This window comes from Panicum virgatum, chromosome 9K (assembly GCF_016808335.1).
Source record: "Panicum virgatum strain AP13 chromosome 9K, P.virgatum_v5, whole genome shotgun sequence".
In the NCBI taxonomy this organism is placed as follows: domain Eukaryota; kingdom Viridiplantae; phylum Streptophyta; class Magnoliopsida; order Poales; family Poaceae; genus Panicum; species Panicum virgatum.
In genome coordinates, this window is record NC_053144.1 from 44628322 (window position 1) to 44652146 (window position 23825).

At 46.2% G+C, this 23825-nt stretch overlaps 4 protein-coding genes across 5 annotated transcripts; 3 read left to right on the forward strand and 1 right to left on the reverse strand.

The window, feature by feature from the left end:
* Window positions 1-286: 286 nt before the first annotated feature.
* LOC120651608 lies at window positions 287-2969 on the reverse strand. The gene is made up of 4 exons (XM_039929173.1): window positions 2527-2969; window positions 2381-2434; window positions 1387-1512; window positions 287-814 (listed from the first exon to the last, which is right to left on the reverse strand). The coding sequence occupies exons 1-4, from the start codon at window positions 2908-2910 to the stop codon at window positions 644-646; spliced, it is 735 nt and encodes a 244-aa protein (XP_039785107.1). The 5' UTR covers window positions 2911-2969; the 3' UTR covers window positions 287-643.
* Window positions 2970-3720: 751 nt separating this feature from the next.
* Window positions 3721-6447, forward strand: LOC120651609 (haloacid dehalogenase-like hydrolase domain-containing protein Sgpp). Of its 2 annotated transcripts, none has more exons than XM_039929175.1 (5): window positions 3721-4202; window positions 4338-4446; window positions 4653-4807; window positions 5529-5790; window positions 5911-6447. In XM_039929175.1, exons 1-5 carry the CDS (start codon window positions 3997-3999, stop codon window positions 6094-6096), a joined length of 918 nt encoding a protein of 305 aa, XP_039785109.1. In that variant the 5' UTR covers window positions 3721-3996; the 3' UTR covers window positions 6097-6447. The 2 variants fall into 2 exon arrangements, with proteins under 2 accessions (XP_039785109.1, XP_039785108.1); XM_039929174.1 differs by having other exon boundaries at window positions 3799-4202; window positions 4332-4446.
* Window positions 6448-9609: 3162 nt separating this feature from the next.
* Window positions 9610-13449, forward strand: LOC120651610 (VAN3-binding protein-like). Its single transcript, XM_039929176.1, has 8 exons — window positions 9610-9826; window positions 10114-10290; window positions 10811-10939; window positions 11028-11093; window positions 11371-11767; window positions 11885-12019; window positions 12100-12210; window positions 13031-13449. The coding sequence occupies exons 1-8, from the start codon at window positions 9752-9754 to the stop codon at window positions 13228-13230; spliced, it is 1290 nt and encodes a 429-aa protein (XP_039785110.1). The 5' UTR covers window positions 9610-9751; the 3' UTR covers window positions 13231-13449.
* A 3104-nt stretch (window positions 13450-16553) lies between these two features.
* Window positions 16554-22276, forward strand: LOC120651611 (dynamin-related protein 1E-like). The gene is made up of 15 exons (XM_039929178.1): window positions 16554-16819; window positions 16928-16991; window positions 17079-17186; window positions 17900-18001; window positions 18514-18564; window positions 18655-18716; window positions 19225-19315; window positions 20124-20188; window positions 20294-20488; window positions 20575-20694; window positions 20772-20842; window positions 20918-21143; window positions 21221-21271; window positions 21358-21747; window positions 21832-22276. Exons 1-15 carry the CDS (start codon window positions 16673-16675, stop codon window positions 21958-21960), a joined length of 1872 nt encoding a protein of 623 aa, XP_039785112.1. The 5' UTR covers window positions 16554-16672; the 3' UTR covers window positions 21961-22276.
* The last annotated feature ends 1549 nt before the right edge of the window (window positions 22277-23825 follow it).

The window sequence follows — 23825 nt, forward strand, 5'->3', positions numbered from 1 at the left end:
CGGCCCCCGGCTCCCTCCTGCTCACTGTCACTGATGCCTCCCGGCGCCGCGGCCAGCGAACTACGTTGCCGTTCACTGTTGGAGTACATATTCCTTTTCTTATGGAGATCATCCAGCGGTAAAATTCAGAAACCAGCAAACCACCCGTTCTCGCTTGTCAGTTGTCACCAGATGTCAACGTGCGCAGAGGCGCTCGACGCCGTGTCCTAAGAACTCAAATCGAAACCAGTCCATTCGATTTAGGGAACGGACTGGTCCAGTTGCAACCAACATTCAACTTAGCCTGTAGATTCAACTGATTATTTTGATCAACAACATTAACATGCTGGGCAAAACTAGCATCGTGCTGACCGTATAGTGTCGTCCCTGAGTTTCTTTACTGTTCCCATACATACATGCTTAACAAAATGGTTACTTGTACTCGATGCACAAGAAGCTATCGATACGCTCCCCCAGAACCTAAAAGTAGAAACACATGAAAATTATCCCATAACGCACAACACCAACCGATGTATTCCGAAGGAGCACATAATGTACAAGACAAATACTGGAACAACATCTACAAACAGCCCAGAAACGTGCTGCCTGTGTCTAAGCCTTGCTGCTTCTTCCGCCGCCTGATTTACGGTGAGCCAAAATGGCCTCACTTCTCCTCGTACTCTACATCAATCACATCAGGTTCTGCTCTTCGTGAACTTGCAGCACCACCAGAGGAGCTGTTATTTGGCTGCCATACAATGTTTTGGCAGTTCATGCACCGGATAACCTGGTTGCGGTAGCCCACAAACCGCCTTTTGCATGCTGGGCATGTTCCCTGCAAATGAAACCTGATACATCAGTAACTAGGAATAGCCAGTATGTTCGATGCATATCGACTTCTAGTTGACTACAACAAAAGGATATGAAGATTGAAGACTGAAGAGTAGCCACGTGGCAAATGCGTGAGCGTGACCATAGATGATGAGATGGTCACTTCAACCATAAAAGAAAGACCACACAACAAGCCCAAACTAAGAGTGAGCTGTGATCATCGAGATTATCAAACTCTATGCAACACATCAAATGGCTAATCATACTAAACAATTCACATTCAACTTCAACAGCTTACTTAATGCCAGCGAAGCCAGGAACCCGATTCAAATATCAATACATCCAGAGATACGACAAAACTCTTGCTCAATTAGTTGTCAGTAGGAAGTTTAGCATGCAAAGTGCAAACAAAAATGCAAGATGATTGGAGAATGATTTTCAAGACTTTTTCAGAAGCATGTAAACATGATCACGCACACAACATTCTGCCCTGGGTCCGTGACTCCAAGTAGGCAAGTAAAAAATGCACAATAATTCAATAATAGATTAAATTTAGAAAGAAAAGTGATTTGTTACCTCAATCGCAACCCTGTTAGCAAAGGTTCCAAGGAGAAGAGGGCCAGCGAAAGGCAGCACAAATGTACCAAAAATGAAAATTCTGAATAACCACCCTGACAGTGCCAACCATAGAAAAAACAGTGTCTGCATAGAAGAGAAAGTTAAAACACATCAGATAAAATGAAATGGATCCACTATATTTGCAGCAGAATCATCTAATATAGAACCATACAACAACAACAACATAGCCTTTTTTCCCAAGCAAGTTGGGGTAGGCTAGAGATGAAACCCAAAAGAAATAAGTTCAAAGTTCAGGCACATCTAATATAGAACCATGAAACACAATAATATGTTCTCGAAACAAAACTGAACTATCACAAGTAAACAGCGCGGTGCAAGTATAAGTTAGTTCAAGTAGTATTTAACTTTATGCACCAGAGTTTTACGTGGTTTCTTTTCCTAGGCAGCTCAAGGTTAAATCTGTGTTAAGGAAAAAAAATGCAGAGTTTTTTTTAATCAATCATACCCCTCTTTTATAGTTTTATTATTATTATTCTTTTCCCACAAACAGACCACAAAAAAGAAGTATCCATCACAACAGATTCCCTGGTGCCACACTGAAACTCGTAGATTCCTCAGGTATTTATTATTATGTTGCAATTACTTAGGCCCCTAAATATACAGAAGAAATTTAGGGCTCCTAAATATGGATACCAGTAACCCTCAATCAGACTAGTGTCACTGCTAGGCTGTAACATCATCATTCATCATTGCTTGCAAACATAACACAGTAGCAAAATTCGTAAACAAATTAAAACCTACAATTGAGACAGCGAAGGAATAGGTTTATGCATCATCAAATGGGGGACATGAATGAGCTAGTAAATAGTAGCACATCATCAAAATGACACGAGAATCTAAAATATTATCTCTATGATCAATTATTAAGAACCCAAATTTGAGCTATGCTCACAAGCTAATCCGAATGAATTCGAGCTATCAGTCAACTCACAGCTAAAGCTCTCCCGATGGGAGTTGCCATGAAGTCATTGAGCTCCCTCCGATACTGCACATCAGAAACCAAATTAGCCACGGATTAGAGCGCGACGAAGTAATAACACAGCTCGAGATGGCTAGGGGGCCGCAGAGAATCCGGACCCTGGGCCAATTGCGGGAGAAGTCCACGGAGAAGGAGCGCCACCGCCGGCCGATGCCGAGCTCGGCGTCGATCTCCACGGCGCGCGCGCGGGCGGCGCGGGAGGCCTCCGCGAGCCGCCGGGAGATGGAGAACCTCCCTTCCAGGCGCTGCGCGGCCTGCCGCGCCTCGAAGGCGAGCCGCTCGGCGCCCGCGTTGGCGCCCCGCCACGCGCGCCGCACGAAGCCGTCGAAGTCCGCGCGGCCGAACGCGCGCGGGGAGACCACGGTCGCGGCCCGGCGCGGGATCCGCCGGCGGGAGAGGGGCCGGGCAGCAGGAGCGGCGGGCCCAGCCGCCCGTGGTGGGGCTGCTGGTGGGGGTGGAAGCCACCGCGCGAGCGTCGCCATGCCGGCGCGAGCGAGTGCGAGAGGGGGCGAAGGAAAGTCGCGAGATTTTCGTGCGGATGGGGTTGCTCGGTTCGTGGGCTGTGTGGGGCCCACTTGTTGGGCCTACTCTTCTCGTGCTCTCTAGTCGGTGGGTTGGGACTTGGGCCTCATATTTTGGGCTCCTCGTGTAGCCCAAAATTTAGCCTAACCGAACCGTTTTCTCTGAGGCCCTGGTTTGAGTGTGCTAGGAAGTAGTACAAACTTTGACCAATAATTACAGGTACTAAATAAAATCAGTTTACAAAATTAACTCTACAATCCCGCGCTACATCGCGAGATGAATCTAATGAGGTCTTTGACAGCAGATTAGAGGTTAGTTACTGTAGTATTACTGTAGCTAATCATCGATTAATTACCGTCATTAGATTCGTCGCGAAGAATTACGTCCCTCCGTGAAAAAATTTTGCAAATAAACTTTGTTTACTAATATAAGTTTTTTTTAGCGCAAGTAGCGCAAGGCTAACCAAATAGGGCCCGAGCGTGTGTGTTTTGTTTTTTTGCAAGATTTTGAAAGGACCTAAAATCTTGCACGAAAGCAATTCTCAGTAGGCTGGTGGAAGAAGCGGAGTTGCTAATGATGTTTATATTCTAGAATAGCTTAGCTTTGACGAGAAGTTTATCTTTGTGCCGAACAGATCATGCACGTGAAGTTTTAGCCCACACAGAAACTGCACGGAAGCATGATCATTTTGACTTTTTGCAGATAGTGAGGGGGGATGTACCCATGCCGGCTGCCGTGGTGCCTTCTGCCATCTCGGGAAGTGGATTCACTACGGTGGCAGTTGCAGCGGCGAGACCCCTCCGCTGCCACTTGTCCCAGCCTCAGGTCGGGGGCAGGGAGGAGGAGGACAAGCCGCCGACGCCTTCCCGCGGTCTCGGACTCTCCGTCTCTCGGTCACTCGCCCCGTTTCCCGTCACCCGTCAGATGTGGCCGCGCGCCCCCTGCTGAGCCACTCGTCGCTGAACAGGGGGGGATCGGGAAGAAGGAAGCGACTCGTCAGCGGGAAAGGCAGCTCCGGCGAATCCGCATCCGCATCATCGCATCGCATGCTGTCTCTGCGTGCGCCTGCGCCTATTCTTTTTCTTCTTCGCCGCCGCCGCCTCCTCTCTATATCAGCGCCCTCTCCGGGCAGAATCGGCATCGGCAGCAGCAACAGCATCAGCATCAGGTTCAGCTTCAGCTTCAGCACAGGAGAGGTGAAGCGCGGCCGCATTTCCAGCGCGGCTGCTCCGGCGGACATGGCGACCGACAGGTGAGCCGCCGGGACACCTGGATCTGGTTTTCACCCCTAGCCTCTCCTCGTCGCTACCTCTCTCGCTGAATCGCGGGATGATGAATTGCTGATGGCCATCTGTTTTCGCCCTCTGCCTCAACTCTGGAGCGGCAGCGCCCTGAGGAAGCTGGCGCCGCTGGAAGCCATCCTGTTCGACATCGACGGCACCCTCTGCGACTCCGACCCCATCCACTTCTCCGCCTTCCGCGAGCTCCTGCAGCAGGTACATGCCGCGGCACGCCGGCTTTTGTGGCTCTGCACGACTGCACCGTATCTCTATCGATTCACTGCCACCCCTGAACTGTTCGCGCTATGGCTCGGCTGACTGTGTCTGATTCTGAATGTCTGATCCCGGTTTCAACGACGGTGGCTGGCTGATTCTGAATTCTGAATTCGTTCTATGGCTCAGCTGTCTGTGTCTGGCTGCAGATTGGTTTCAACGACGGTGTCCCCATCACCGAGGAGTTCTACAGCGCCAACATCAGCGGCGGGCACAACGACGACCTCGCCCGGTCTCTGTTCCCGGACATGGATCACCAGAAGGCTATCCAGTTCATGGATGACAAGGAGGCGTTCTTCAGAAAGTAGGCCACTCGTCTTATTACCCCAGAGCTGCTACTCTGTCTGATATCTTGTTCCCGTTTTTTTTTTTTTGAAAGAGACCTAATATCTTCTTCCATAGCATAGCAAGATTTAAGTATTCATCTTCAACTGTGGTCACATTATGGAGAATTGTTTATAGAAATCCTGCACTGAAAATTAAGCTAATTCTGGTGGTTGGGCAAATCAAGCGCTTTGTGGAATTGTTTGCAGGTTTAATTTTAGGGAAAAATCTGTTTTTCAACCCTGAACTATCACGATAGTCCGATTTTGGCCCTTGAACTACGAAACCGGACATCCTGCACTGAAAATTAAGCTAATTCTGGTGGTTGGGCAAATCAAGCGCTTTGGAATTCTAATTTTTAGTTTTTTTAAATCTCATATGAATCTTTTCTCAGGATTTTAGTTTGCTGGTTTAGTTGTCCCAGAAATAATCTGGGTTTCTAACTCTGAACCCATAGTACTGCATGACACTGTCATACATCTCTGAATGTTCCTAGGCTTTAGCATACAAACTCAAGTAAAATCTCTCGTATTTGTTTCGGTACAATCCTGACACTCGGTTCTGAGTACTAAAAGGCGTCAATGTTGCTGTTTTTTTACTGCAGAAGCCTCAAAAATAGACTTTTCAACCGTGAACAGAACTCCATCTTGTGCTTCTTGGATGCTTGTTGAATGCTAATCTGAAACTGAAATACCAATCAGGCTAGCACCAGGACAGTTGAAGGCCGTGGATGGGCTGCACGACCTCTGCAGATGGATCGAAGGCCGCAACCTGAAGCGTGCGGCGGTGACGAATGCTCCAAGGGCGAACGCCGAGCTGATGCTGTCGCTGCTGGGGCTCACCGACTTCTTCCCGGTGCTCGTCATCGGAAGCGAGTGCGACCGGGCCAAGCCGTTCCCTGACCCTTACCTCAAGGCCCTCGAGCTCATCGGCGCATCGCCTGACCACACCTTCGTATTTGAAGTACGCAATTCTTTTGGTTTCAGAAAATAGTCTTTCAATATTTTTTTCGATCATCACCAGACTCGCCAGTTAAATACTAGTTGATATTTGGTTGGTTTTTATTTGCTTGGTTTTGTCAAGGACTCTGCATCAGGGATCCGAGCTGGTGTGGCTGCCGGCATGCCTGTGGTTGGCCTGACGACTAGGAACCCTGGGAAGGCTCTCAGCGATGCAGGAGCGAGCTTACTGATCAACGATTTTCAGGACCCGAAGCTGCTGTCTGTGCTGGAAGAGCTCAAACCCGTGACGGAAAATGGGCAAGTCTGATCGGTGAAGGGTGATCGCAATCATAATAAGAATGTCATGCTGAAAAAATAAACTGCACTGCAGAATAACTCTGAATCCTGGGCTGGAACCTGGAAGTGAGCATGGATCTGTGCAGAAGCTGGTACCTGCTGCAGTGGCTCCTTGCATTCAACTAGCATTGCGGCGAAGCTCCTGGTCCTCCATGATATCAGCTTATGCCGCCAACCATTTTTTTTATAACGCATTGATTTAAATAAAGGTTTTATGCCAGTCATTGCATTTGAGGGAAACTTCATGTGCCAACACTAACGCCCTATTTAATTTGGTGCGTGAAATAGTTTCTTCAGATAAGTGTCCTGACTCCTGATGCTCTTGTTCCTTTTTATGCTTGTTTCAGTTCACATCTTGCTAAATTTTTTCTAGCAAAAAAGAGACGCAGATATTGGTGCAGTTTTTTTTTTATTTGTGGATGACAGCGAGATAAATTTTGAATCTGTCCTGGAATCCTGCACATTAGACTGAACACGAACAAAAGTCCGCCTCCTAACAATCCAGAGTTGATCAGATGTCTATAATGTTCTTTTTGGTGTGTGTGTGTGTGTGTGTGTGTGTGTGTGTGTAAGTACCCAACCCGTCATGCACTCATGCACGTCTGTGTGTTCCTATGCGATGATTTTGTGGCTATAAGTTCAGGATTCTAAGACTTCGGTAGCATATTCCATCTTCGTGCTGAACTCGTGGCAGCAGGCAGTATCAGACCTTGCCCTGGGCGCTCTAGAACTGTGAGAAACCGGATGAGATTAGTGTTGGCGGCTATTTGAACCGGAAGGCAGATCTTCGCAGACAGGGGAAATCCTTTCCTTTTCTTGTAACGCCAGAGCAATTGAACTTGAGGCTGTCCTGGAACACTTGAGACTGAAGAACAAGACTGCCCCAGAACGTTCACTTGTTCGCGTCGTCAACTGTCACTCGTATTCAATTGCTTGTTACGGCGACGTACTCGTTGCATACGGCAGCTGCGCAGTCTGATTCGATGCAGGTGCTCGTGGCCTCGTGCCCAGCCCAAATCGGCTAATCCTATGCAGCTCTTCATCGATACTAGTGCTAGTTGCCTACCCTGCTGTTCAGGCTTCGAAAGCATACCCATCATCATGCTGAATCCCTTGAGGCACCGCACCCAGCATCAGTCAAAACTCAAAACCATCTTGGATGCTCACGCTCTGCTGCTCGGTGGAAATGCGAGCGCCAAATGGGATCGGTGTCGGAAACGGAGCCGGAAGCTATGGAGCGCAAGAAGAACACCCCGCTTTGTTTTGGGAAAACCTTGGAAGAAGCTTCTTTTGCTGAAAGATTTTGAGTTGAGCCCCTGAACCAAACTGAAACGGACCCAAGCCCTCGCTCCCTTTCCTGCTGCTTGCCCATTTCTTCCCTCTCCAGAACTGAGATTCTGCTACAGATGTACCCGTTCGTGTTCATACCCCGAACCATCGTGACGGCAAAACACCTCTGGAAAAACACTCACTCTGGTAGTCTGCTGGGAAAAAAAAAAGTAGGTTCTGAATGGTTGGCCGTGAGGTTAAGTTGGTCGACCACGGTGTTGATCCAGGTGATATAAACTGGGGAATAGTAGCGGACAACACACCGGTCAGTGAGTCATGGCCGTGTGGGCCGGGCCCCCGTTTGTTTCTGAATCTCTCTGAAACGGCTACACGATTTCGTGCCCTGAAACCCGCGATTACGCAACGATTAGAAATTAATACAGGTTTCGATATTAGCACAAGCGAAGCTGCCTGCTTTGCTTGGTCACTCCGTCCACTCCGTCCCAGCATCAGAGGAGATTCTCCGAGGGCGAGGGCATCCTCATCTGAACATCTGATCTGCTCGAAACGGAGAAGCCAGGAGGAAGGTCAGTGTCCATTCGTCCCCTTCGATTTCACACGTCGCCTTCTCGTTTCTTTCCTGATCCCTGTGCCCGCAAATTAAGAACTGAGCAACTAGAACGGGCAGATGATCCCCTGCTGATCTCTAAGAGGCGCGTCGATTAGGGCGCGCAGGAGCATGTGATTTCGCCCTGATCGCTGGATCACGAGTCGCTGATCCAATGAGCTCCCTGAACGTCAGTGCTGCAGTCTTTAGGAAACGATTCGCCTCCCTCGGTTTGGGTACTCTTTCAGGTTACAACTGATGGTACCAGGCCACAACTGGTCATACGGCAGATAGGTAGGAAGCTTCGAACTTAACAAGATCGCCACTGGCGATAGATGTCCTGCCACATTGACAGTTCGTTTTTCTTTTCTTTTCGCCACTTGGATGAATCAATCATGGAATATCCTTAATCCTTATCCCTGTAGTGCAGTGGAGGTCACTAGTTAATTGCTTTCCGGGAAAGCTATCGTTATGGCGTTCTCTTCACCTTTTGGCTGCACACTCATTTACAATCACTGCTAATCCACTCTCCATTCGGCATCATGATCATTACCCCTGCATTGTAAATTTCTCTGCATCAATTTACTGTTAGAACTTGTGGGCCGATTCCCGCGTAGCCCAACACGCTTCCCATTTACTTATTATTTTTCTCAGACACGCGAACGGCGTCACGTATTCTGTATACTCATTTGCTATAAGTGGTAATCATAAACCATTCCCAATTGCCGTTAGCAAGATATCCATCTCCTTGATCTATCCGCATTAGTTTAATCAGTTCTAGTTGGTTAGTTTTGGCAAGGTACATTCCAAAACAAGCAATGTGCTTGGGTTCATTATAGCCGTTTACTAGTCTGCTTGGGCAGCACGAGTTCTCAAAGGGGGAAATTGTAGCCTGAAAGAGAAATCAAAGCGATAAGCGTTTGGAGTATAATACACATCGAAGAGAGATTTTGTGGGGATGCTAATTATAATACTGAATCCTTCTGACTCCCCGTGCATTGTGAATGCCGCATGCTTCTGCTTTTTTGGGTATGTTCTCCCAATATAAAGACTTGGAGCCATGCAGGTGTCACAAGATCAGTGCATCCAGGGCTTCCTACTAAGGTAAGCTCTAGCTCCTCCCCTCCCCTCTCCTCTAGTCCTCTCTGGAGTGCTTATCTTCAGGGTACCTTCATCAGCCTGCTACTGTACTCTCTTTGTCCTTATTTGCTCCTCCACTTTGTTTGTCTTTTTTGTTTCCTTGTAAAATTATTAGTCTAGTACCCAAGATAGTATCGTTAAATCGTTTGAACAATATACGTTTTGTATTTATTATAGGCTTGAAAAGTTTCAGTGATCAGTGACGCATAAATGAAGCTACTGGAGGCAGTTCCTTTTAGCTTCCTCCAGTCCATTTTAACATGGGAAAGCAGACTCTTCTCACATAAAACAAACTTCTGAAATCATACTGTGTCTACAGAAAATTAGGCAATGCCTTTTTGATTCAATAATTGCCATTGTTGTCTACTCGTTGTTTTCTAGTAGATTGTCCAGAGTAACGAATGCGAATCACGAAACAGTGAAGAGTTTATATGCAGGCAGGATTTTGATATCACATTTGGTGGACGATAAGAACCTCTCCCCCCTCCAAATATCAACTATAAATAGACGGTGGCAGGGTGATCTTTTCTCATCACTAGCTACTTGCTCACTGATCCGGTTCTGTTTTATCGCTCAGCGCATCCGCACCCTGATTTGAGCAGTAGTCCTGATGGAGCATTTCAGGAGAGGGGTGGAGTTTGGGATGGCCTCCTTCCAGAGATGTCATCCACTGTCATGTCAAATGGTTGGTGATCATGCAAAACCTTTGCTTTACGATTCTCAGTTATATAATAGAATCCGACCATAGATGTCCTCTAAGGCTACTATAACCTGACTAGTTTAATGTTTTCAGCACTGTTTACGTCTTTGGAGTAACTGTATCTTTGTGACAAATTCAGAGAAAGACTAAACTATTGTTCGGATCAGTTCCTAGTGCCTGCATATATATGTTTTGCATCATGCTGCTGCATCTCTCTTTTTTAGCTTTGTTTTGGTACCCTTTCAAATAGCCGTCGCTGAATGTTCAAACAGGCAGAGAACGCACCATTCGATGCTCAAAAGGCGGCTATCCGCTGTAAAGAGAAGTCATGGCGTTCTAAGTGCCACCACCCCGAAGAGATGCCGGTCATCCCTGAGCAGGCCATGGAGTACCTCTCTCGTACATGGAGCCCCTCCTCCTCGGATCTCTTCCAAATACTCTCCCCCAGTGTATGTTTATGTACATGGACCACAGCTTCAGTTTCTTTTCAGTTTCCGCCAACAGATTGTCGACATCTGCTCACAAGTGACTCCATTGTTTTACAATCCACATACATGCAAAGTAATGCTTGCACAAGCTCAGAACACAGTACTACACTTCATGTTTTCTATACTCCCTCTCTTTTTATTTACATGTCGTATTAAGTTTGTTCTAAGTCAAACTTGACAATCTTTGATCAAACTTATAGAAAGAAATAATAAAATTTCCATTACCAAATTTGTTTCATTGAATCCACCGTGAATATGTTGATAGTGCATATATTGGAGTATAGTTGTTGCTATATTTTTCTATAAACTTGGTCAAAATTAGTCAAGTATGACTTAGGACAAATCTAATACGACATGTAAATAAAAACGGAGGGAGTAGGTGTATCGACATCTTCCATAGAAAAGTACCCCTTTCCACCCCACTTTCTCATTGCAAAGATGTTCTGATTACCATGCAACTGTATCTTTTGTGGTAATCAAGAGCCTAGGATCGTCACCGGAGGACTCTGAGCGAGATGAAGCAGGAGGAGACAGAGGCCAAGACGAAGAGAAGCATCTTGACACGGTTCATTCCGACGGAGGAACAAGCCAATTGTTCAATCAGACTTGGGTAAGCCAGCCATTTAGGTCACGCCTCAGCAATTAACTTCAGGAACTTTGTCTCATTGTGACTGAACACTTACTTCTTTGTCTGACAGAGAGTTGTAGCCAGTGGCAAGCCTAGCTCCAGACAGCGCCGGCACAAGCTAGTCCAGCCTGCCTGGGTAAGCAAGGACAGAGCACAAGCTAATCCCCAAATTGTGAGGATTCGTATGGAACCCAATTTTCCGCATCCGAAACTGATCGACATGTATAGCTCAGAGTAGCAGATCGACTGAAATAGCATATGCAGCTCATTGTAACTTGCAACTGCAGTAACAGAATAGTCTAGCACAGTTAGTTTCTTGTCGGAATTGGTATAGTCCAGCACAGTTAGTTTCTTGTCGGAATTGGTACAGTGATTGCCTTGTTTGGTTCCCCTGGCTCTAAAATAATTTGCAGCTCAACGTTGGGAATATGAAGGCGATGCTGCGAGGGTTCCTGCTGGACAGCGTGATGCCGGCTACCGGAAGCCGGCGGAGGAGGCGGAGGGACGAGCTCCGGCTGCACTCGGCGCAGGCGCACGCGGCCGTGTCGGTGGCGCAGCTCGCCGCGGCGGTGGCAGGCGTCGTGTCGGTGTGCGACCTGAGGCCGGCCCCGGCCGCGACGGCCAGCGCCGGCGGCGACAGGAGGCTGGGCACGGTGCTCGCGTCCGCGGCGGCGCTGGTGGCCACCGTGTGCGCGGAGGCCGCGGAGAGTGCCGGCGCCGGCCGCGGCCGCGTCACGTCCGCCGTGAGGACCGGCCTCGAGAGCCGCTCCTCCGCGGAGCTCCTCACCCTCACGGCCACCGCCGCCACAAGTACTAGTTGCAGACCACTGCTCTGCTAGAACAAAACAACAAGAATTTAACATGAATCTTCAGAGCTCATTGGTGCTAATTAGTCGCACGTCGTTCTTGTCTTGATGCTTCCGCCAGGTCTGAGGGGAGCTGCAGCGCTGAAGCAGAGGGTGGCCGACCTCAGGGGGATCAGCAGCAGCAGCAACGCCATGGCCATGGGCATCAGCGCTGGCATCCAGAAGGGCACCACCCTCAGAGTCTGCCTGCCTTGCGGTGAGAGACCTGCAGAGCCCATCGTTGCGCCGTGCAGCTCGACACTGCAACTGATGATCGCTTTGCTTGCATACATGCAGGGAGGGTGCGGGTGAGGACGGTGTCCGTCTTCCCTCAGCGCGGCGGCGGCGGGGTGGCGCTGAGGCTGGGGAAGAAGCGCCTCCACGGCGCGTTCGCCACCTACAAGGACTGTAAGTAACAGCTCCATTATCCTGCGTGCACGCACAGTCACAACGCTATTCCTCCGCTGCGTCTTAGTCGTCGTCGTCGTCGCGCGCGCGCCCTGTTTGTCGACTCGCCGGCCGGGGAAGACGACGATGCGCCCGGCCGTACCGCGGCGGCACTGCACCGCAGCACCTGAGCCGTTTGGCCGGTTCCCCCGGCCGACACGCTTGTCTCTAATAACGACCCAATGATCAATCAGGCTCAGGGGCATGCCGACCCTGCCGGAGTGCCGGTCCAGTCTCATCGCATTGTACTGCTGCTTGTACCTTCGTACTGACGTCGCTGCCGCGATTTGGAACCAAGCTGCTTGGCTGCACGCTGTGTGGAGATCGTCTTTTTTTTTTCTTTTATTCAAACGTGACCAGGCACGTATTTCATTAAGGATGCGTTGATCATGTAAAAATATGAAGAAAATTCACTGTAGCAATTTTCGACTAAAGATTAGAAGCACTAAACATGATTTAATTATAAAACAAATTACACGGACGAAAGGGAAATCGCGAGATAAATCTATTAAACCTAATTAATCCATTATTAGATGTTGTTTACTGCAGCACAGTATTGTCTAATCATGATCTAATTAGGTTTAAAAGATTCGTCTCGCATTTACACCCGGAGATTATAGAATGTGTTTTGTCAGTTATTTATATTTAATACTTCTAATTAATGGTCAAACATTTGAAGTTACTATGGCGTTGAAGAAATTTTTTGAATCTAAACATACCCTACATCGTCTTGATCAATCAGCTGACCGATCTGCCGGCGGCGGTGGTGATGATTTTTCAGATGTGGTATCGGCGGTCAGGGAGGGCAGCGGCAAGGCGGTGGTGGAAGGGCGGCCGGCGTTTCCGGTGGCGCTGGTCACGGAGGAGGAGGAGGGGGCGACGGTGCAGCTGCTGTTCGAGCACCAGACGCACTGCAAGGTCTGGAAGGCCGCCATCGAGGGGATGCTGGCCGAGCAGAAGCTCAAGCGCGGCAGCAACTGATGAACTGACCGGGCGGGGACTGTTTGTGTTTCCAGCACGCATCTGTACTTGCTCTTGCTACTACAATTCTACTTGATCGAGTAGATTTTTTTGGAGAGGAGAGTTGTTGTTCTTTCTCTATGTGTAGCCATGCGTGCCTTGCGTCTTGTATCTCTGTGTATAATGTATGGGAGTGAATCCAAGTTCATAAAAGGGTGAAGAATCTGCTGTAGAATTGAAGAGGATGACTATCTACTGTTGGCTGTTATGGCTAACATTTACTCGAGATCGTATCAACTATCAATCACTTCATCTCGGACAAAAAGATCATGTCGTCTGCAGAAAGAGAAACTTTTTTTTTAAAAGGAGTAAGAGAAACTTAGCAAATACTAGGATTGCAAACATTCATTTTTACGAGCAAAGCACCAGGAATATTTGAACACACAACGACGATGGGAGTAGGAAAAAGAAAAGTATATATTGGGCCAGAGATCTATTAAAAGGCCTTCGTTGAGGCCCAGTTTTGCGTTACTGTCATTGATGATAACGGAATCAAAAGCAGTGTGTTTCCTTTAGGCCCAATTTGGCCTACTTGTCAGCTGAGGGTGGCCCACCGTCCTCTAACAAAAGGTTTGAAATCCGAGTGAGGAATTTTGAAAGACATTCGAATCGGCCGTTCTGTCTCTGTCCATCCCCTATGCAAAGCCCACACCGTCCTTATCCGCCCGCCGTCCCACGTCTTAACTTCCCATTCCGAAACTATCCTTGCGACTTCTAGCGCCGCAAGGCCTCCAAAAACACAACTCGTTTAAACGCAGCCGTAAGCAGCAATCAGGTAAGGGGCCCTGTTTAATTCCTAAATTTTTTTCTAAAATACCCGTCACATTAATTTTTTTGTCGCATGCATGAAACATTAAATAGAGTTAAAAAAAATAATTAATTATGCAATTTAACTAATTAATATGAGATGAATTTTTTAAGCCTAATTAGTTTAAAAAAACTTGACCTGCGGGGGTAAGACCGCCCCCATGAAATTGTTTGAGAAGTAGAATGACCTTCTCACAGCAGGCCAAGAAAACTCCCGAACCCCTGCCCCACCCGTACACGTGGGTCCGTCGCCTTGTGAGTTAGGCCGGGCTCCACAGTGCTTTGGACATGAGACAGGCGAGGGGATTTTTTTACCCGCATGCGGAAATTCGTCCCAACCAGGGATCGAACCCACAACCTGCGGGGTGTCGCCGGACTGCCGTGACCAACTGGTCCGACCAGAAATCGAACCCACAATCTAATTAGTTTATAATTAGACATTATTTTTACGAACTAAACACAAAATATGCTACAGTATTAAAATCCAAATTTTTTCAGGAACTAAACACAGCCTACGAATGTACAACGGGCGTCCTCGAGCCGTCTGTGAGCCGACACTTTTGCAAAAAGACCCTCGCTGCAGCTTGGAGACGGCCGTTCCGTCGTCTCGCGAGGCGACGGCGAGGGCTCGTGCTCCCAGACCAAACTGCCGATGGGGAAACCCGTTGTACATCTCGTCTCCATCAAGCAACGGTTTCTATGGATCTGGTGTGGTGGCTGGTTCTTGGCACGGAGAATCGAAGATGCCAACAAATCGAGAGGAACGTGATGCTTGCCTGGCTGTGACCCTCTCCAGCTCTCCCTCCGGCGCCGAGCACCTCGCCGGTTTCTTCGACGGCTGCGACAAGCTCCTCCACGGCAGGCAACGAGATGGTGCAGCCAAGGGGAGGCGCTGAGAGGAGGCCCCGGCGAGCGGCACATCAGGAGGATCCAGCTGGCGGGAATGTGGCGACCATCGTCACCCTGCTGGCAGCGGCACAGCAACAGAAGAGCGCAGCGTAGGAGAGAATGAAGAACTCAACGATGAGCGGATGAGCTAGCCTCCATGTTGTGTGCCGAGTCAACGATGAGCGGATGAGAATGAGAGGTCGAGGTGAGAGATCGAGAGGCTCACTGGAGGATGACGCAAGTTACAGACCGAGAAGAGATAAGGTTGAGCTGCAGAATGTTGTGGGCTCGTGGGTGGGGTTGTAGTTTTCTTTTTATGTGTTATTTTTAATTTTTTTATGTTCATCTTGTTTTGATTGATCTCAATTATTTCAAAAAACAACAAAAGTGCATATAAAGATCTCATTTAGACTAGATCATGGATACAAATATTCATTAAATAATTTAAAGATAACCGAATAGACAATTCATTGTACAAATTGGTTTTTATTGTCTCCGTGCCTACAATGTATTTGCAGACGGCAGCTGTCTGCACCATTGTATATGCCCTAATACGCGAGAATGTTTGGATTCGTGACTGTACATTAATTAAAAGTATTAAATATAAACTAATTAAGAAACTAATTGCATAAATGAAGGCTAATTCACGATACGAATCTATTAAATCTAATTAGTCCATAATTTGATCATGTTGTGCTACAATAAAATATACTAATGATGAATTAATTAGACTTAGTATATTTGCTTCACGAATTAGCCTCCATTTACGGAAGACAAAATAAGTAAAATGGTCCCTGAACTCTTGGCAGCCCTGCGCGGATAGGAAGAACTCCCTCCTATGTGTAGCCCGTGACTGTTGGAAATCGCTTTGAAGGACCAAATTAGCCGATGCAAATATTCAGGGACTAACTTGATCCTTGGCCAAGAGCTCAGGGGCCATTTTATTTATTTTTTCTTTGTGTAATTGATTTTGCAATTATTCTATTTAATACTTCTAATTAGTGTCTAAACATCCGACATGACGAAACTTTAGTCAGCCAGATCCTACCCCATATCCTGAGCATCAATATAAAATACTACTAGTACCAAAAATCACCACGATAGAATATTAGGGGCACGCAACAAAAATCCAAAATAAATTTAGAAAATGTAATACTAAAATCATTAGTTAAAAGATGTTATAACTTTATAGCTTTTATTGATTATTCCATACTACATTAAGCCAGTTTGGAAGATGCAAAAAAGCGAAAAAAGTGTTGAAACTTCAGCATATCAATAGAATATAAATTGTACAAGCCCATGTTTACAGCTTCCTTTTAGGGAAATACGCTGCATGTGGCTCGAAATCCTGTTTCATCATATAGTATCGACAAAAGAAAAATTCTTATAACTTTTTTGGAGCAGAAAATCTCTTTAAATTATACTACTGCAACGACTTTTTTTTTAACAAACTGCTACTCCTACAGTCCAATACTTTCGGTGGACCATAGCGAGTTCCCGCCCGAGGACTCAAAAGAACAGGGGGCAAAATCGGAAGAGAAATCGAAAAAAGGGTGGCAGTTACCAGTTTACCACCAGCCTATCTCCTGGCACACCTCAGAGACAGAGGAGCGCTCTCCCCCCCTCCTCCATCCTTCCGCTTCCTTCTAGAACCTTCCGCGCCCCTCCGTCGCAGCACAGCGCTTCCTCCTCCGCCTTCCACCCCGAGATGGCGACCATGGAGAACGTGATCGTGCTCGTCAACCGCATCCAGCGCGCCTGCACCGTCCTCGGCGACCACGGCGGCGGGGACGGCGCCGCCTCCCTCCCCACCCTGTGGGAAGCGCTCCCGTCCGTCGCCGTCGTCGGTGGCCAGGTCTGCCTCTTCCTATCACCTCTGGGCTCTAGGCTCTAGGCGATTGCGTACCAGGTTTTTGTTCCGCCGCTTAATTACGAGGACGCTTGATTTCGCGGTGACGTACAGAGTTCGGGGAAATCATCGGTGCTGGAGAGCATCGTGGGGCGAGACTTCCTGCCCCGAGGATCAGGTAGGCACTGAATTCTAGGTTCATCACTGAATTTTTTTTTAGTTTCTGTTGCTGGATTGTTTTATGGTTTTGTGTTTTGGGCGAAAGGGATCGTGACGCGGAGGCCGCTGGTGCTGCAGCTTCACAAGACGCAGGATGGGGCGCAAGAGTACGCTGAGTTCCTGCACCTGCCCAAACGCCGGTTCACTGATTTCTGTGAGCACCCTTTGTCGTCTTCAGTGATATGCAGTTATTGGGGGGTTATTCTGGGCCACTAGATTGCTACTATAATAGAATGCATGTTTGCCCATTTTTTACTGGCATTAGCTGCGCCGTTTCGAGGAACAGTGAAATGATTGTCCGTTTTTTTTCCAGCCTGCAGAAGCTGTTCCTGTGCGTAGTACCTTCCGATTCACCTAAGTTCTGTCTGTCATGTGCGCAGTTGAATTGCTTACTGATTAAGTTCTCATCTAATTTCTACCCCAATAGGATAACGCTTGATGCCTTGATTGTGTTACTCAATGTGTTCCCTACTTGCTGTCTTGCATTTGCCATTGCCACCATCTATAGGGGTTTTGATGGATTGAAATGTTTTTTATTTAACAGCAGTAGAAATGGCATGGTCAACTTTCTGTTCCCCAGATATTATGTGCTTTTGATCAGACTTTACAACATGTATCCAAGAGTAGCATAGAACAAGAAGTTAACTACTACAAAACTTTTAATCCGAATCACCTTCACCTTGGTTAAACCCAATTACCCAACAAGAGTCAAGAATGAAGAGGGTAAAATAGCAGCATACACAACATTATTGGATTTGTCATTAGTGATCTCAAAATAGATCTTATATTTTTTTTTCAGCACATGGAAATGATTGAAGGTGAACATATATACTTATAACAAATGCCAACAATGATTTTTTCCTGCAGCTCTTGTGCGGAAGGAAATTGAAGATGAAACTGACAGGTTGACAGGAAAGACAAAGCAGATATCTCCTGTTCCAATTCACCTCAGCATATATTCTCCACATGGTATTTAGGCCCTGCGCACAACCTACCGATGTTTCCCTTCTTTTAAATTTATTATTCACAGGGAATACTGCTGTTACTTTTAATTGATATTAATCCAGATGTCAGTTCCGTGCTATGCTTATGGCACCATACCATTTCTGTTCAACAAAAGTAGCGTTGCATTTTTTATATTTCCTTTTATTTTCACAGCCATGTTTTGATAATTGATATTAGGGGGTGAAAATGGGTGATCCTTAGGTGCACCTCCAACCCTCTGTAGTTCAATATTTTGTACTACCTTTTCAAAATGGGATCCTATTTTGGAGAAGTAGTACAAAATTTTGAACTAAAGAGGGTTGGAGGTGCACCTAAGGGTCACCCATTTGCACCCCTAATTGATATTGATTTTGATGCTAGTAGACGCTTCTTGTTGACCACTAGTTTATAGGACAGTTGATCTTTGAACAAAAAACATCTTTGTAGCTCCTGAATCTTTGTAACAAATATTTACTCAGTTCAGTTGATTATTGCAGTGGTCAACTTGACATTGATTGATCTGCCGGGTCTAACAAAAGTTGCTATAGGTATGTAAATGCCTATATTGGTTTTGCTCATGTTTCTAAGTTCAGGTAACTTTTGTCCAGAATGTTTCATTGACCATGTTGTCTTTTCAGAGGGGCAGCCTGAAAGCATTGTCCAGGATATAGAAAATATGGTGTGCTCATATGTTGACAAGGTATGGTTGATGCAGACATCTATAGAAGTAACTATGACTTTGACATATTGTGCATGATGTAAATGAGCCAATACTTACAGCATTGGTGACAACACCTAGGTCCTAGGTTCATCTTTACAATAATGTTCAAATGCTTCTGCTTTAACACCTAAGTTCTACGGTTTTCAATTAATTAGATATATAGTCTCTATATCTTAGTAGCACTTAGTGCTGATAGGGCTACAAAGAACAGATTTAAAAGCACGTCTGTTTACCTTGTATTTAGTTGATAATAGTCAGCAAGTGCCTCTATGGCTCTATCTATTCAAGAACATCTAATTATAGCACTTGAGCTCACAGGCAAATATTTAGGGAATACTTTATATTTTTCATCTCCTTCGATTTTTCCCTTCAAATCCTCTAGTTTTAAACAAAAAACCTCTAGCATTACGTACACTAAGTTACAGAAACAAGGTGTCCAAATTGACTTTTACTTTATGTGGTTTTATTTCTGTAATTTCTACTGCAGCCGAATTGTATTATACTGGCTATATCTCCTGCCAACCAAGATATAGCAACATCGGATGCCATCAAGCTTGCTCGGGATGTTGATCCAACTGGTATGAATCAAGATTTTGCACTTATTTTTCCCTGATATATTATTGCCGTTAGCTGTTCATACCTGCTTCAATTTTGAGGTTGAATACTTCTTTTTGGTATATGCCTAGTAAAATAGTTTACTCATTTTCTTCAAACTTCTCTGCACCTGTGATTGCATGCACCTTTTCTTGGAGAGACCACATTTGCATTTCAGTGTGTTGGGTAGAACCTGAAGTGCATTTGTGCTGAGCATTTCCCTAGGGGACTTTTGTGCCTTACTAACTGATTTTAGACTTCCCTTCCTCCTAACAGTTTCTAAGTGAACATTATCTGGCTCCCTACCATTTGTACAATAGAAAAAATGGGAGAGCTTACTGCCCCATTTTCTGTATAATTGTTGTCTTCTTTTCTATAAATCCAGAACTTTCAGTGTTCTGTTCGAGCCACCTGAAAGTTTGTTTTTAAATAAATATGGCATGCTTGGTAAGAAACATAAAAATCGAAAATATCATTAGAATAAGAGAATGGCAAATCGAATTTCAGCTACCAGATGAGCTTTGGATGATGTGATGCATATCAGTGTAGAATGATAAGTTGGGACTTTGGTAGATGGGGTAGGACATCAGAGTAGAGAAGAATAATTCAGGAGTCCCTTTGGAATGTCATTGACCTTGTGGTTGATCTCACTATGGCAGCCATCAGCCTTGTTGATTCGGCCAGTGGTATTTTCAATTAAGTCTATTTTTTATTGACATGTTCCCCGTACTGACACAATTCCATTTCTATTCACCTATTCCTTACCTGAGGGATCATCTTAAATTTATTCAGGTGAAAGGACATTTGGTGTGTTGACTAAGCTTGATTTGATGGACAAGGGAACAAATGCACTTGATGTATGTGTTTATTGGTCTTTTTGTTATCTGTGGATTTTGGAGGAAATTGAAAACTTTATTGCCTTTGGACTCTATAACCATCAGTGTTTCTTTCTTCTCATTTAGGTTCTTGAAGGAAGAGCTTACAGACTGCAGCATCCCTGGGTTGGAATTGTTAACCGTTCGCAAGCAGATATTAACAGGAATGTTGACATGATTATTGCTAGGAGAAAAGAGCAAGAGTTCTTTGCTTCTAGCCCTGACTATTCACATCTAGCCAGCAGGATGGGTTCAGAATATCTTGCTAAACTTCTTTCACAGGTTCAATACATTCTTCTATTGTTTCTATTCCTATTGTTTGTGAGCTAAAAATGATGGATTGATGCAGTGCTGTATCCAACTTTCAGCAATTAGAGGCTGTGATCAGAGCACGCATTCCAAGCATAACATATTTGATAAACAAATCAATTGATGAGCTTGAATCTGAGATGGATCACCTTGGTAGACCTATTGCCTCTGATGCTGGGGTAATCTTACTGAACGTTTGAGCAGATTGCATCAAAATCGATTGAGAAAAATGAACACCATGTCTTTGCTTTTGCAGGCTCAATTGTACCTCATCTTGGAGCTTTGCCGTGCATTTGACAAAATATTTAAGGAACATCTTGACGGAGGGTAATTGCCCATGTCATTTCTACACCATACTTTGTGACTGTCTGGAAATCTGAGATGTGAATGTAAAAATTGCAGACGACCTGGTGGTGATCGAATTTATGGGGTTTTTGATAATCAACTCCCTTCTGCTCTGCGGAAGCTTCCATTTGACCGTCACCTCTCTGTGCAAAATGTTAAGCGGATTGTATCACAAGCAGACGGTTATCAGCCTCATTTAATTGCTCCTGAGCAAGGGTACCGTCGACTGATTGAATCTGCTCTCAATTATTTTAGAGGACCAGCTGAAGCTTCTGTAGATGCTGTAAGAACTTTTTTTCCTGTGCTGATTGCATTAGTACTTTCTTTCATCAACTGAAGAGTCGCTTACCATCGGTGCAGGTACATTTTGTTTCGAAAGAGTTGGTGAGGATATCCATTGGGGAGACTCAGGTTGGTCCTTTGTTTCTTTGAAACCAAAGTATCAGTTACACCATTTCCCCACTGTACTTTAGCTACAAAAGTTACTGCATCTTTAGGAATTGAAAAGATTTCCAACTCTTCAAGCGGAGCTTGCTGCTGCATGCTATGAGGCCCTTGAGAGATTCCGTGAAGATGGCAGGAAAACTACTCTACGGTTGGTTGATATGGAGTCAGCATATTTGACGGTGGAGTTCTTCCGCAAGCTCCCACAGGAAATTGAAAAGACTGGAACTGGAAATCCTAGAGCTGCAAACCCTCCCCCTCCTTCAGATGATCGTTACACTGATGCACACTTCAGGAGGATTGCTTCTAATGTGTCCTCATACATTGGCATGGTATCTGAAACGCTGAAGAATACTATCCCCAAGTCTGTTGTTCACTGTCAAGTCCGTGAAGCCAAGCGGTCCATGCTTAACCATTTCTACAGTCAAGTGGGCAGGAAAGATGTGAGTAACCTTCTTTGTTTTTCTTACTTTGTTCACTGCTCATCTTGTCAAACATTCTGATGATAAATTTTGTTTTTTTTTCAGGCTAAGCAGCTTGCAGTACTCCTTGATGAGGATCCAGCCCTCATGGAGCGCAGGCTGCAATGCTTCAAAAGGCTTGAACTGTACAAGTCTGCACGTGATGAGATTGATGCCGTGGCATGGACACGATGAAAGGTAACATTTGGCATGCTCCTTAGTCACCTTCCTAATTATTAGATGTGTTGTGATACGACAAATGCAGAATTAACTGCCAGCTATTCTGCACTTTTGTTGTGAAATCTTAGTAGACTGATAACTTGTATATTAGCCTGTTAATATCAGTTGGGTGCTTGTGTCATATCTATGTCTCAGCTCTCAACCATGCTTAGGAAGTTAGAATACAGATCTAATAGTCTTTGGTAACCCATGTGCAGACTTGTATGCACGAATGGGAATGAAGTCTGTCTGTGATACCTTGATTCTGTAGGATGCATATGTTGATTCTTAACCCCCTAGTCTTTCCATTCAGTGGTAGGTGTAGACTGTAGACCGCAGAATTTGGACTTTCAGATAACTGCACTTTGGTGCGGTTTCAATATTGTTTAATGCAACTCGCCGCCAGTCAAACATTAGATAACAAATCCGCATTGTTGGCTGCGAGCACTACCATGCAACTGAATCAGGGTCAGTCCACCGAAACTGGAACATATACTAGTAAAGGAGTTCCATTCGAGCCGTCCGATAAACAAATTTGCACTTGCGTCTGAACATCCTTGGCCTGCTCGACCTGCAAGACCCGTATGCCGTCTATTTGTTAGTATTGCTGACATCTTCCACTTCCGGGATGCATGACGCGTGAGGAGCAGAACCATCCGAAACAGGGGTCAGGTCAGTCAGCTCCCGCGCAAGCCTAGTAGATTTCTCGATGGTTCCCCGCCTCGTCCCTTTCTGCAAATTCGACTATTTCACCTGCATTCTTTCAGTTTCAGCAGCATACAAATCAGTTGCGTGTTCTTTCTGGTCAGTTTGTGCAGCTCCCTTGACCTGACCTGAATTTCCCGCCTGTTGGTGTTGGCGATGGATCCACGCTTTCTAGACGGCGTTTTTTCGTGCATATGCAGATCAACTGAACAGGTCATCCGGAACAGAAACGCAGAATGCGTGACGTGTCGTCCGGATTTTGACAAGTTCACGCACCTTGGGCTGACCGGAAATAGTCATGCCCGCTAAGAACATCAAGCTGTGAGCCATACACGTCGTCATATGCTAGAATTTCCAGTCGAGTTTTCGCCTTGCTAGTCAGAAGAAATGTGCTCCTCCCCTCTCGATTAACCCTTGAGCGTTACTGATCAGCTCCTCCATGTAGCTAGGGTTGTAGTTAGGCTTTTGGCCCATCATCATCAAGAGCAGGTCGCCATGGCTGTCCGCATTTTGTACAGGTACCCAATCAACCGGCATCGCTGCCGATCCGTAGTACCCGTGCGTCGCAATAGCAGCACAAGTTTTTTTCCCCCGACCAATATTGATTGACGTCAGCAACAAGAACTAATTGCTTAGTGTATGCTATCCGTCTGTCACGGTCGTGATGGTAATGCCTGAACAAAATCCAATGCCGCACCTTGGACTTTATCAGAACCGTAAATAAGAACAGCAGGTGCAGGCCGGTAGGTTTCTTATCCTTTCTCCTTGTCTTCCTTTTGTTTAAGGTGTGAATCGCAGGCCCGTAGTTGCTGTCCATTACTCCTCAGCAATGCTGTAACATGGATGATGCTCATGCCGCCGTGGTCGCTAGGATCGGAGTAGGTAGGATACACAATGGCAGCAGCGCCTGTTATTATTCCCGTGCAGTGCAGGCCTTCCACTCTCGGCTGCGTCTGCTGTCTATCTTGTGCCGCCGCCGCACTTGCCCTGCCCGGACGTGGCCACGTGGGTGGGCGACGAGAGCCCACCCCCGCTCGCGACCGCGCCTTAAACTAGGGTGATTGGTTGCACATGTCGTCCCGCGGCGCTCCTGCCCGCCACATGCCGGGCACGGGCGGCGCGCCCACGCACGCTCC

Excerpts from the sequence above, each read along its gene's own strand:
- LOC120651610 (XM_039929176.1), top strand. The coding sequence starts at position 9,752 with ATGGAGCATTTCAGGAGAGGGGTGGAGTTTGGGATGGCCTCCTTCCAG. Across the intron at positions 10,940-11,027 it reads AATTGTTCAATCAGACTTGG|AGAGTTGTAGCCAGTGGCAA; the intron begins GTAAGCCAGCCA and ends TTTGTCTGACAG. Across the intron at positions 11,094-11,370 it reads AGCTAGTCCAGCCTGCCTGG|CTCAACGTTGGGAATATGAA; the intron begins GTAAGCAAGGAC and ends AATAATTTGCAG.
- LOC120651609 (XM_039929174.1), top strand. The coding sequence starts at position 3,997 with ATGCTGTCTCTGCGTGCGCCTGCGCCTATTCTTTTTCTTCTTCGCCGC. Across the intron at positions 4,447-4,652 it reads TCCGCGAGCTCCTGCAGCAG|ATTGGTTTCAACGACGGTGT; the intron begins GTACATGCCGCG and ends GTCTGGCTGCAG. Across the intron at positions 4,808-5,528 it reads AAGGAGGCGTTCTTCAGAAA|GCTAGCACCAGGACAGTTGA; the intron begins GTAGGCCACTCG and ends AATACCAATCAG.
- LOC120651611 (XM_039929178.1), top strand. The coding sequence starts at position 16,673 with ATGGCGACCATGGAGAACGTGATCGTGCTCGTCAACCGCATCCAGCGC. Across the intron at positions 21,144-21,220 it reads CTGAAGCTTCTGTAGATGCT|GTACATTTTGTTTCGAAAGA; the intron begins GTAAGAACTTTT and ends CCATCGGTGCAG. Across the intron at positions 21,748-21,831 it reads GTCAAGTGGGCAGGAAAGAT|GCTAAGCAGCTTGCAGTACT; the intron begins GTGAGTAACCTT and ends TTTTTTTTTCAG.
- LOC120651608 (XM_039929173.1), bottom strand. The coding sequence starts at position 2,910 with ATGGCGACGCTCGCGCGGTGGCTTCCACCCCCACCAGCAGCCCCACCA. Across the intron at positions 1,513-2,380 it reads CCATCGGGAGAGCTTTAGCT|ACACTGTTTTTTCTATGGTT; the intron begins GTGAGTTGACTG and ends TCTTCTATGCAG. Across the intron at positions 815-1,386 it reads CTAACAGGGTTGCGATTGAG|GGAACATGCCCAGCATGCAA; the intron begins GTAACAAATCAC and ends TTTCATTTGCAG.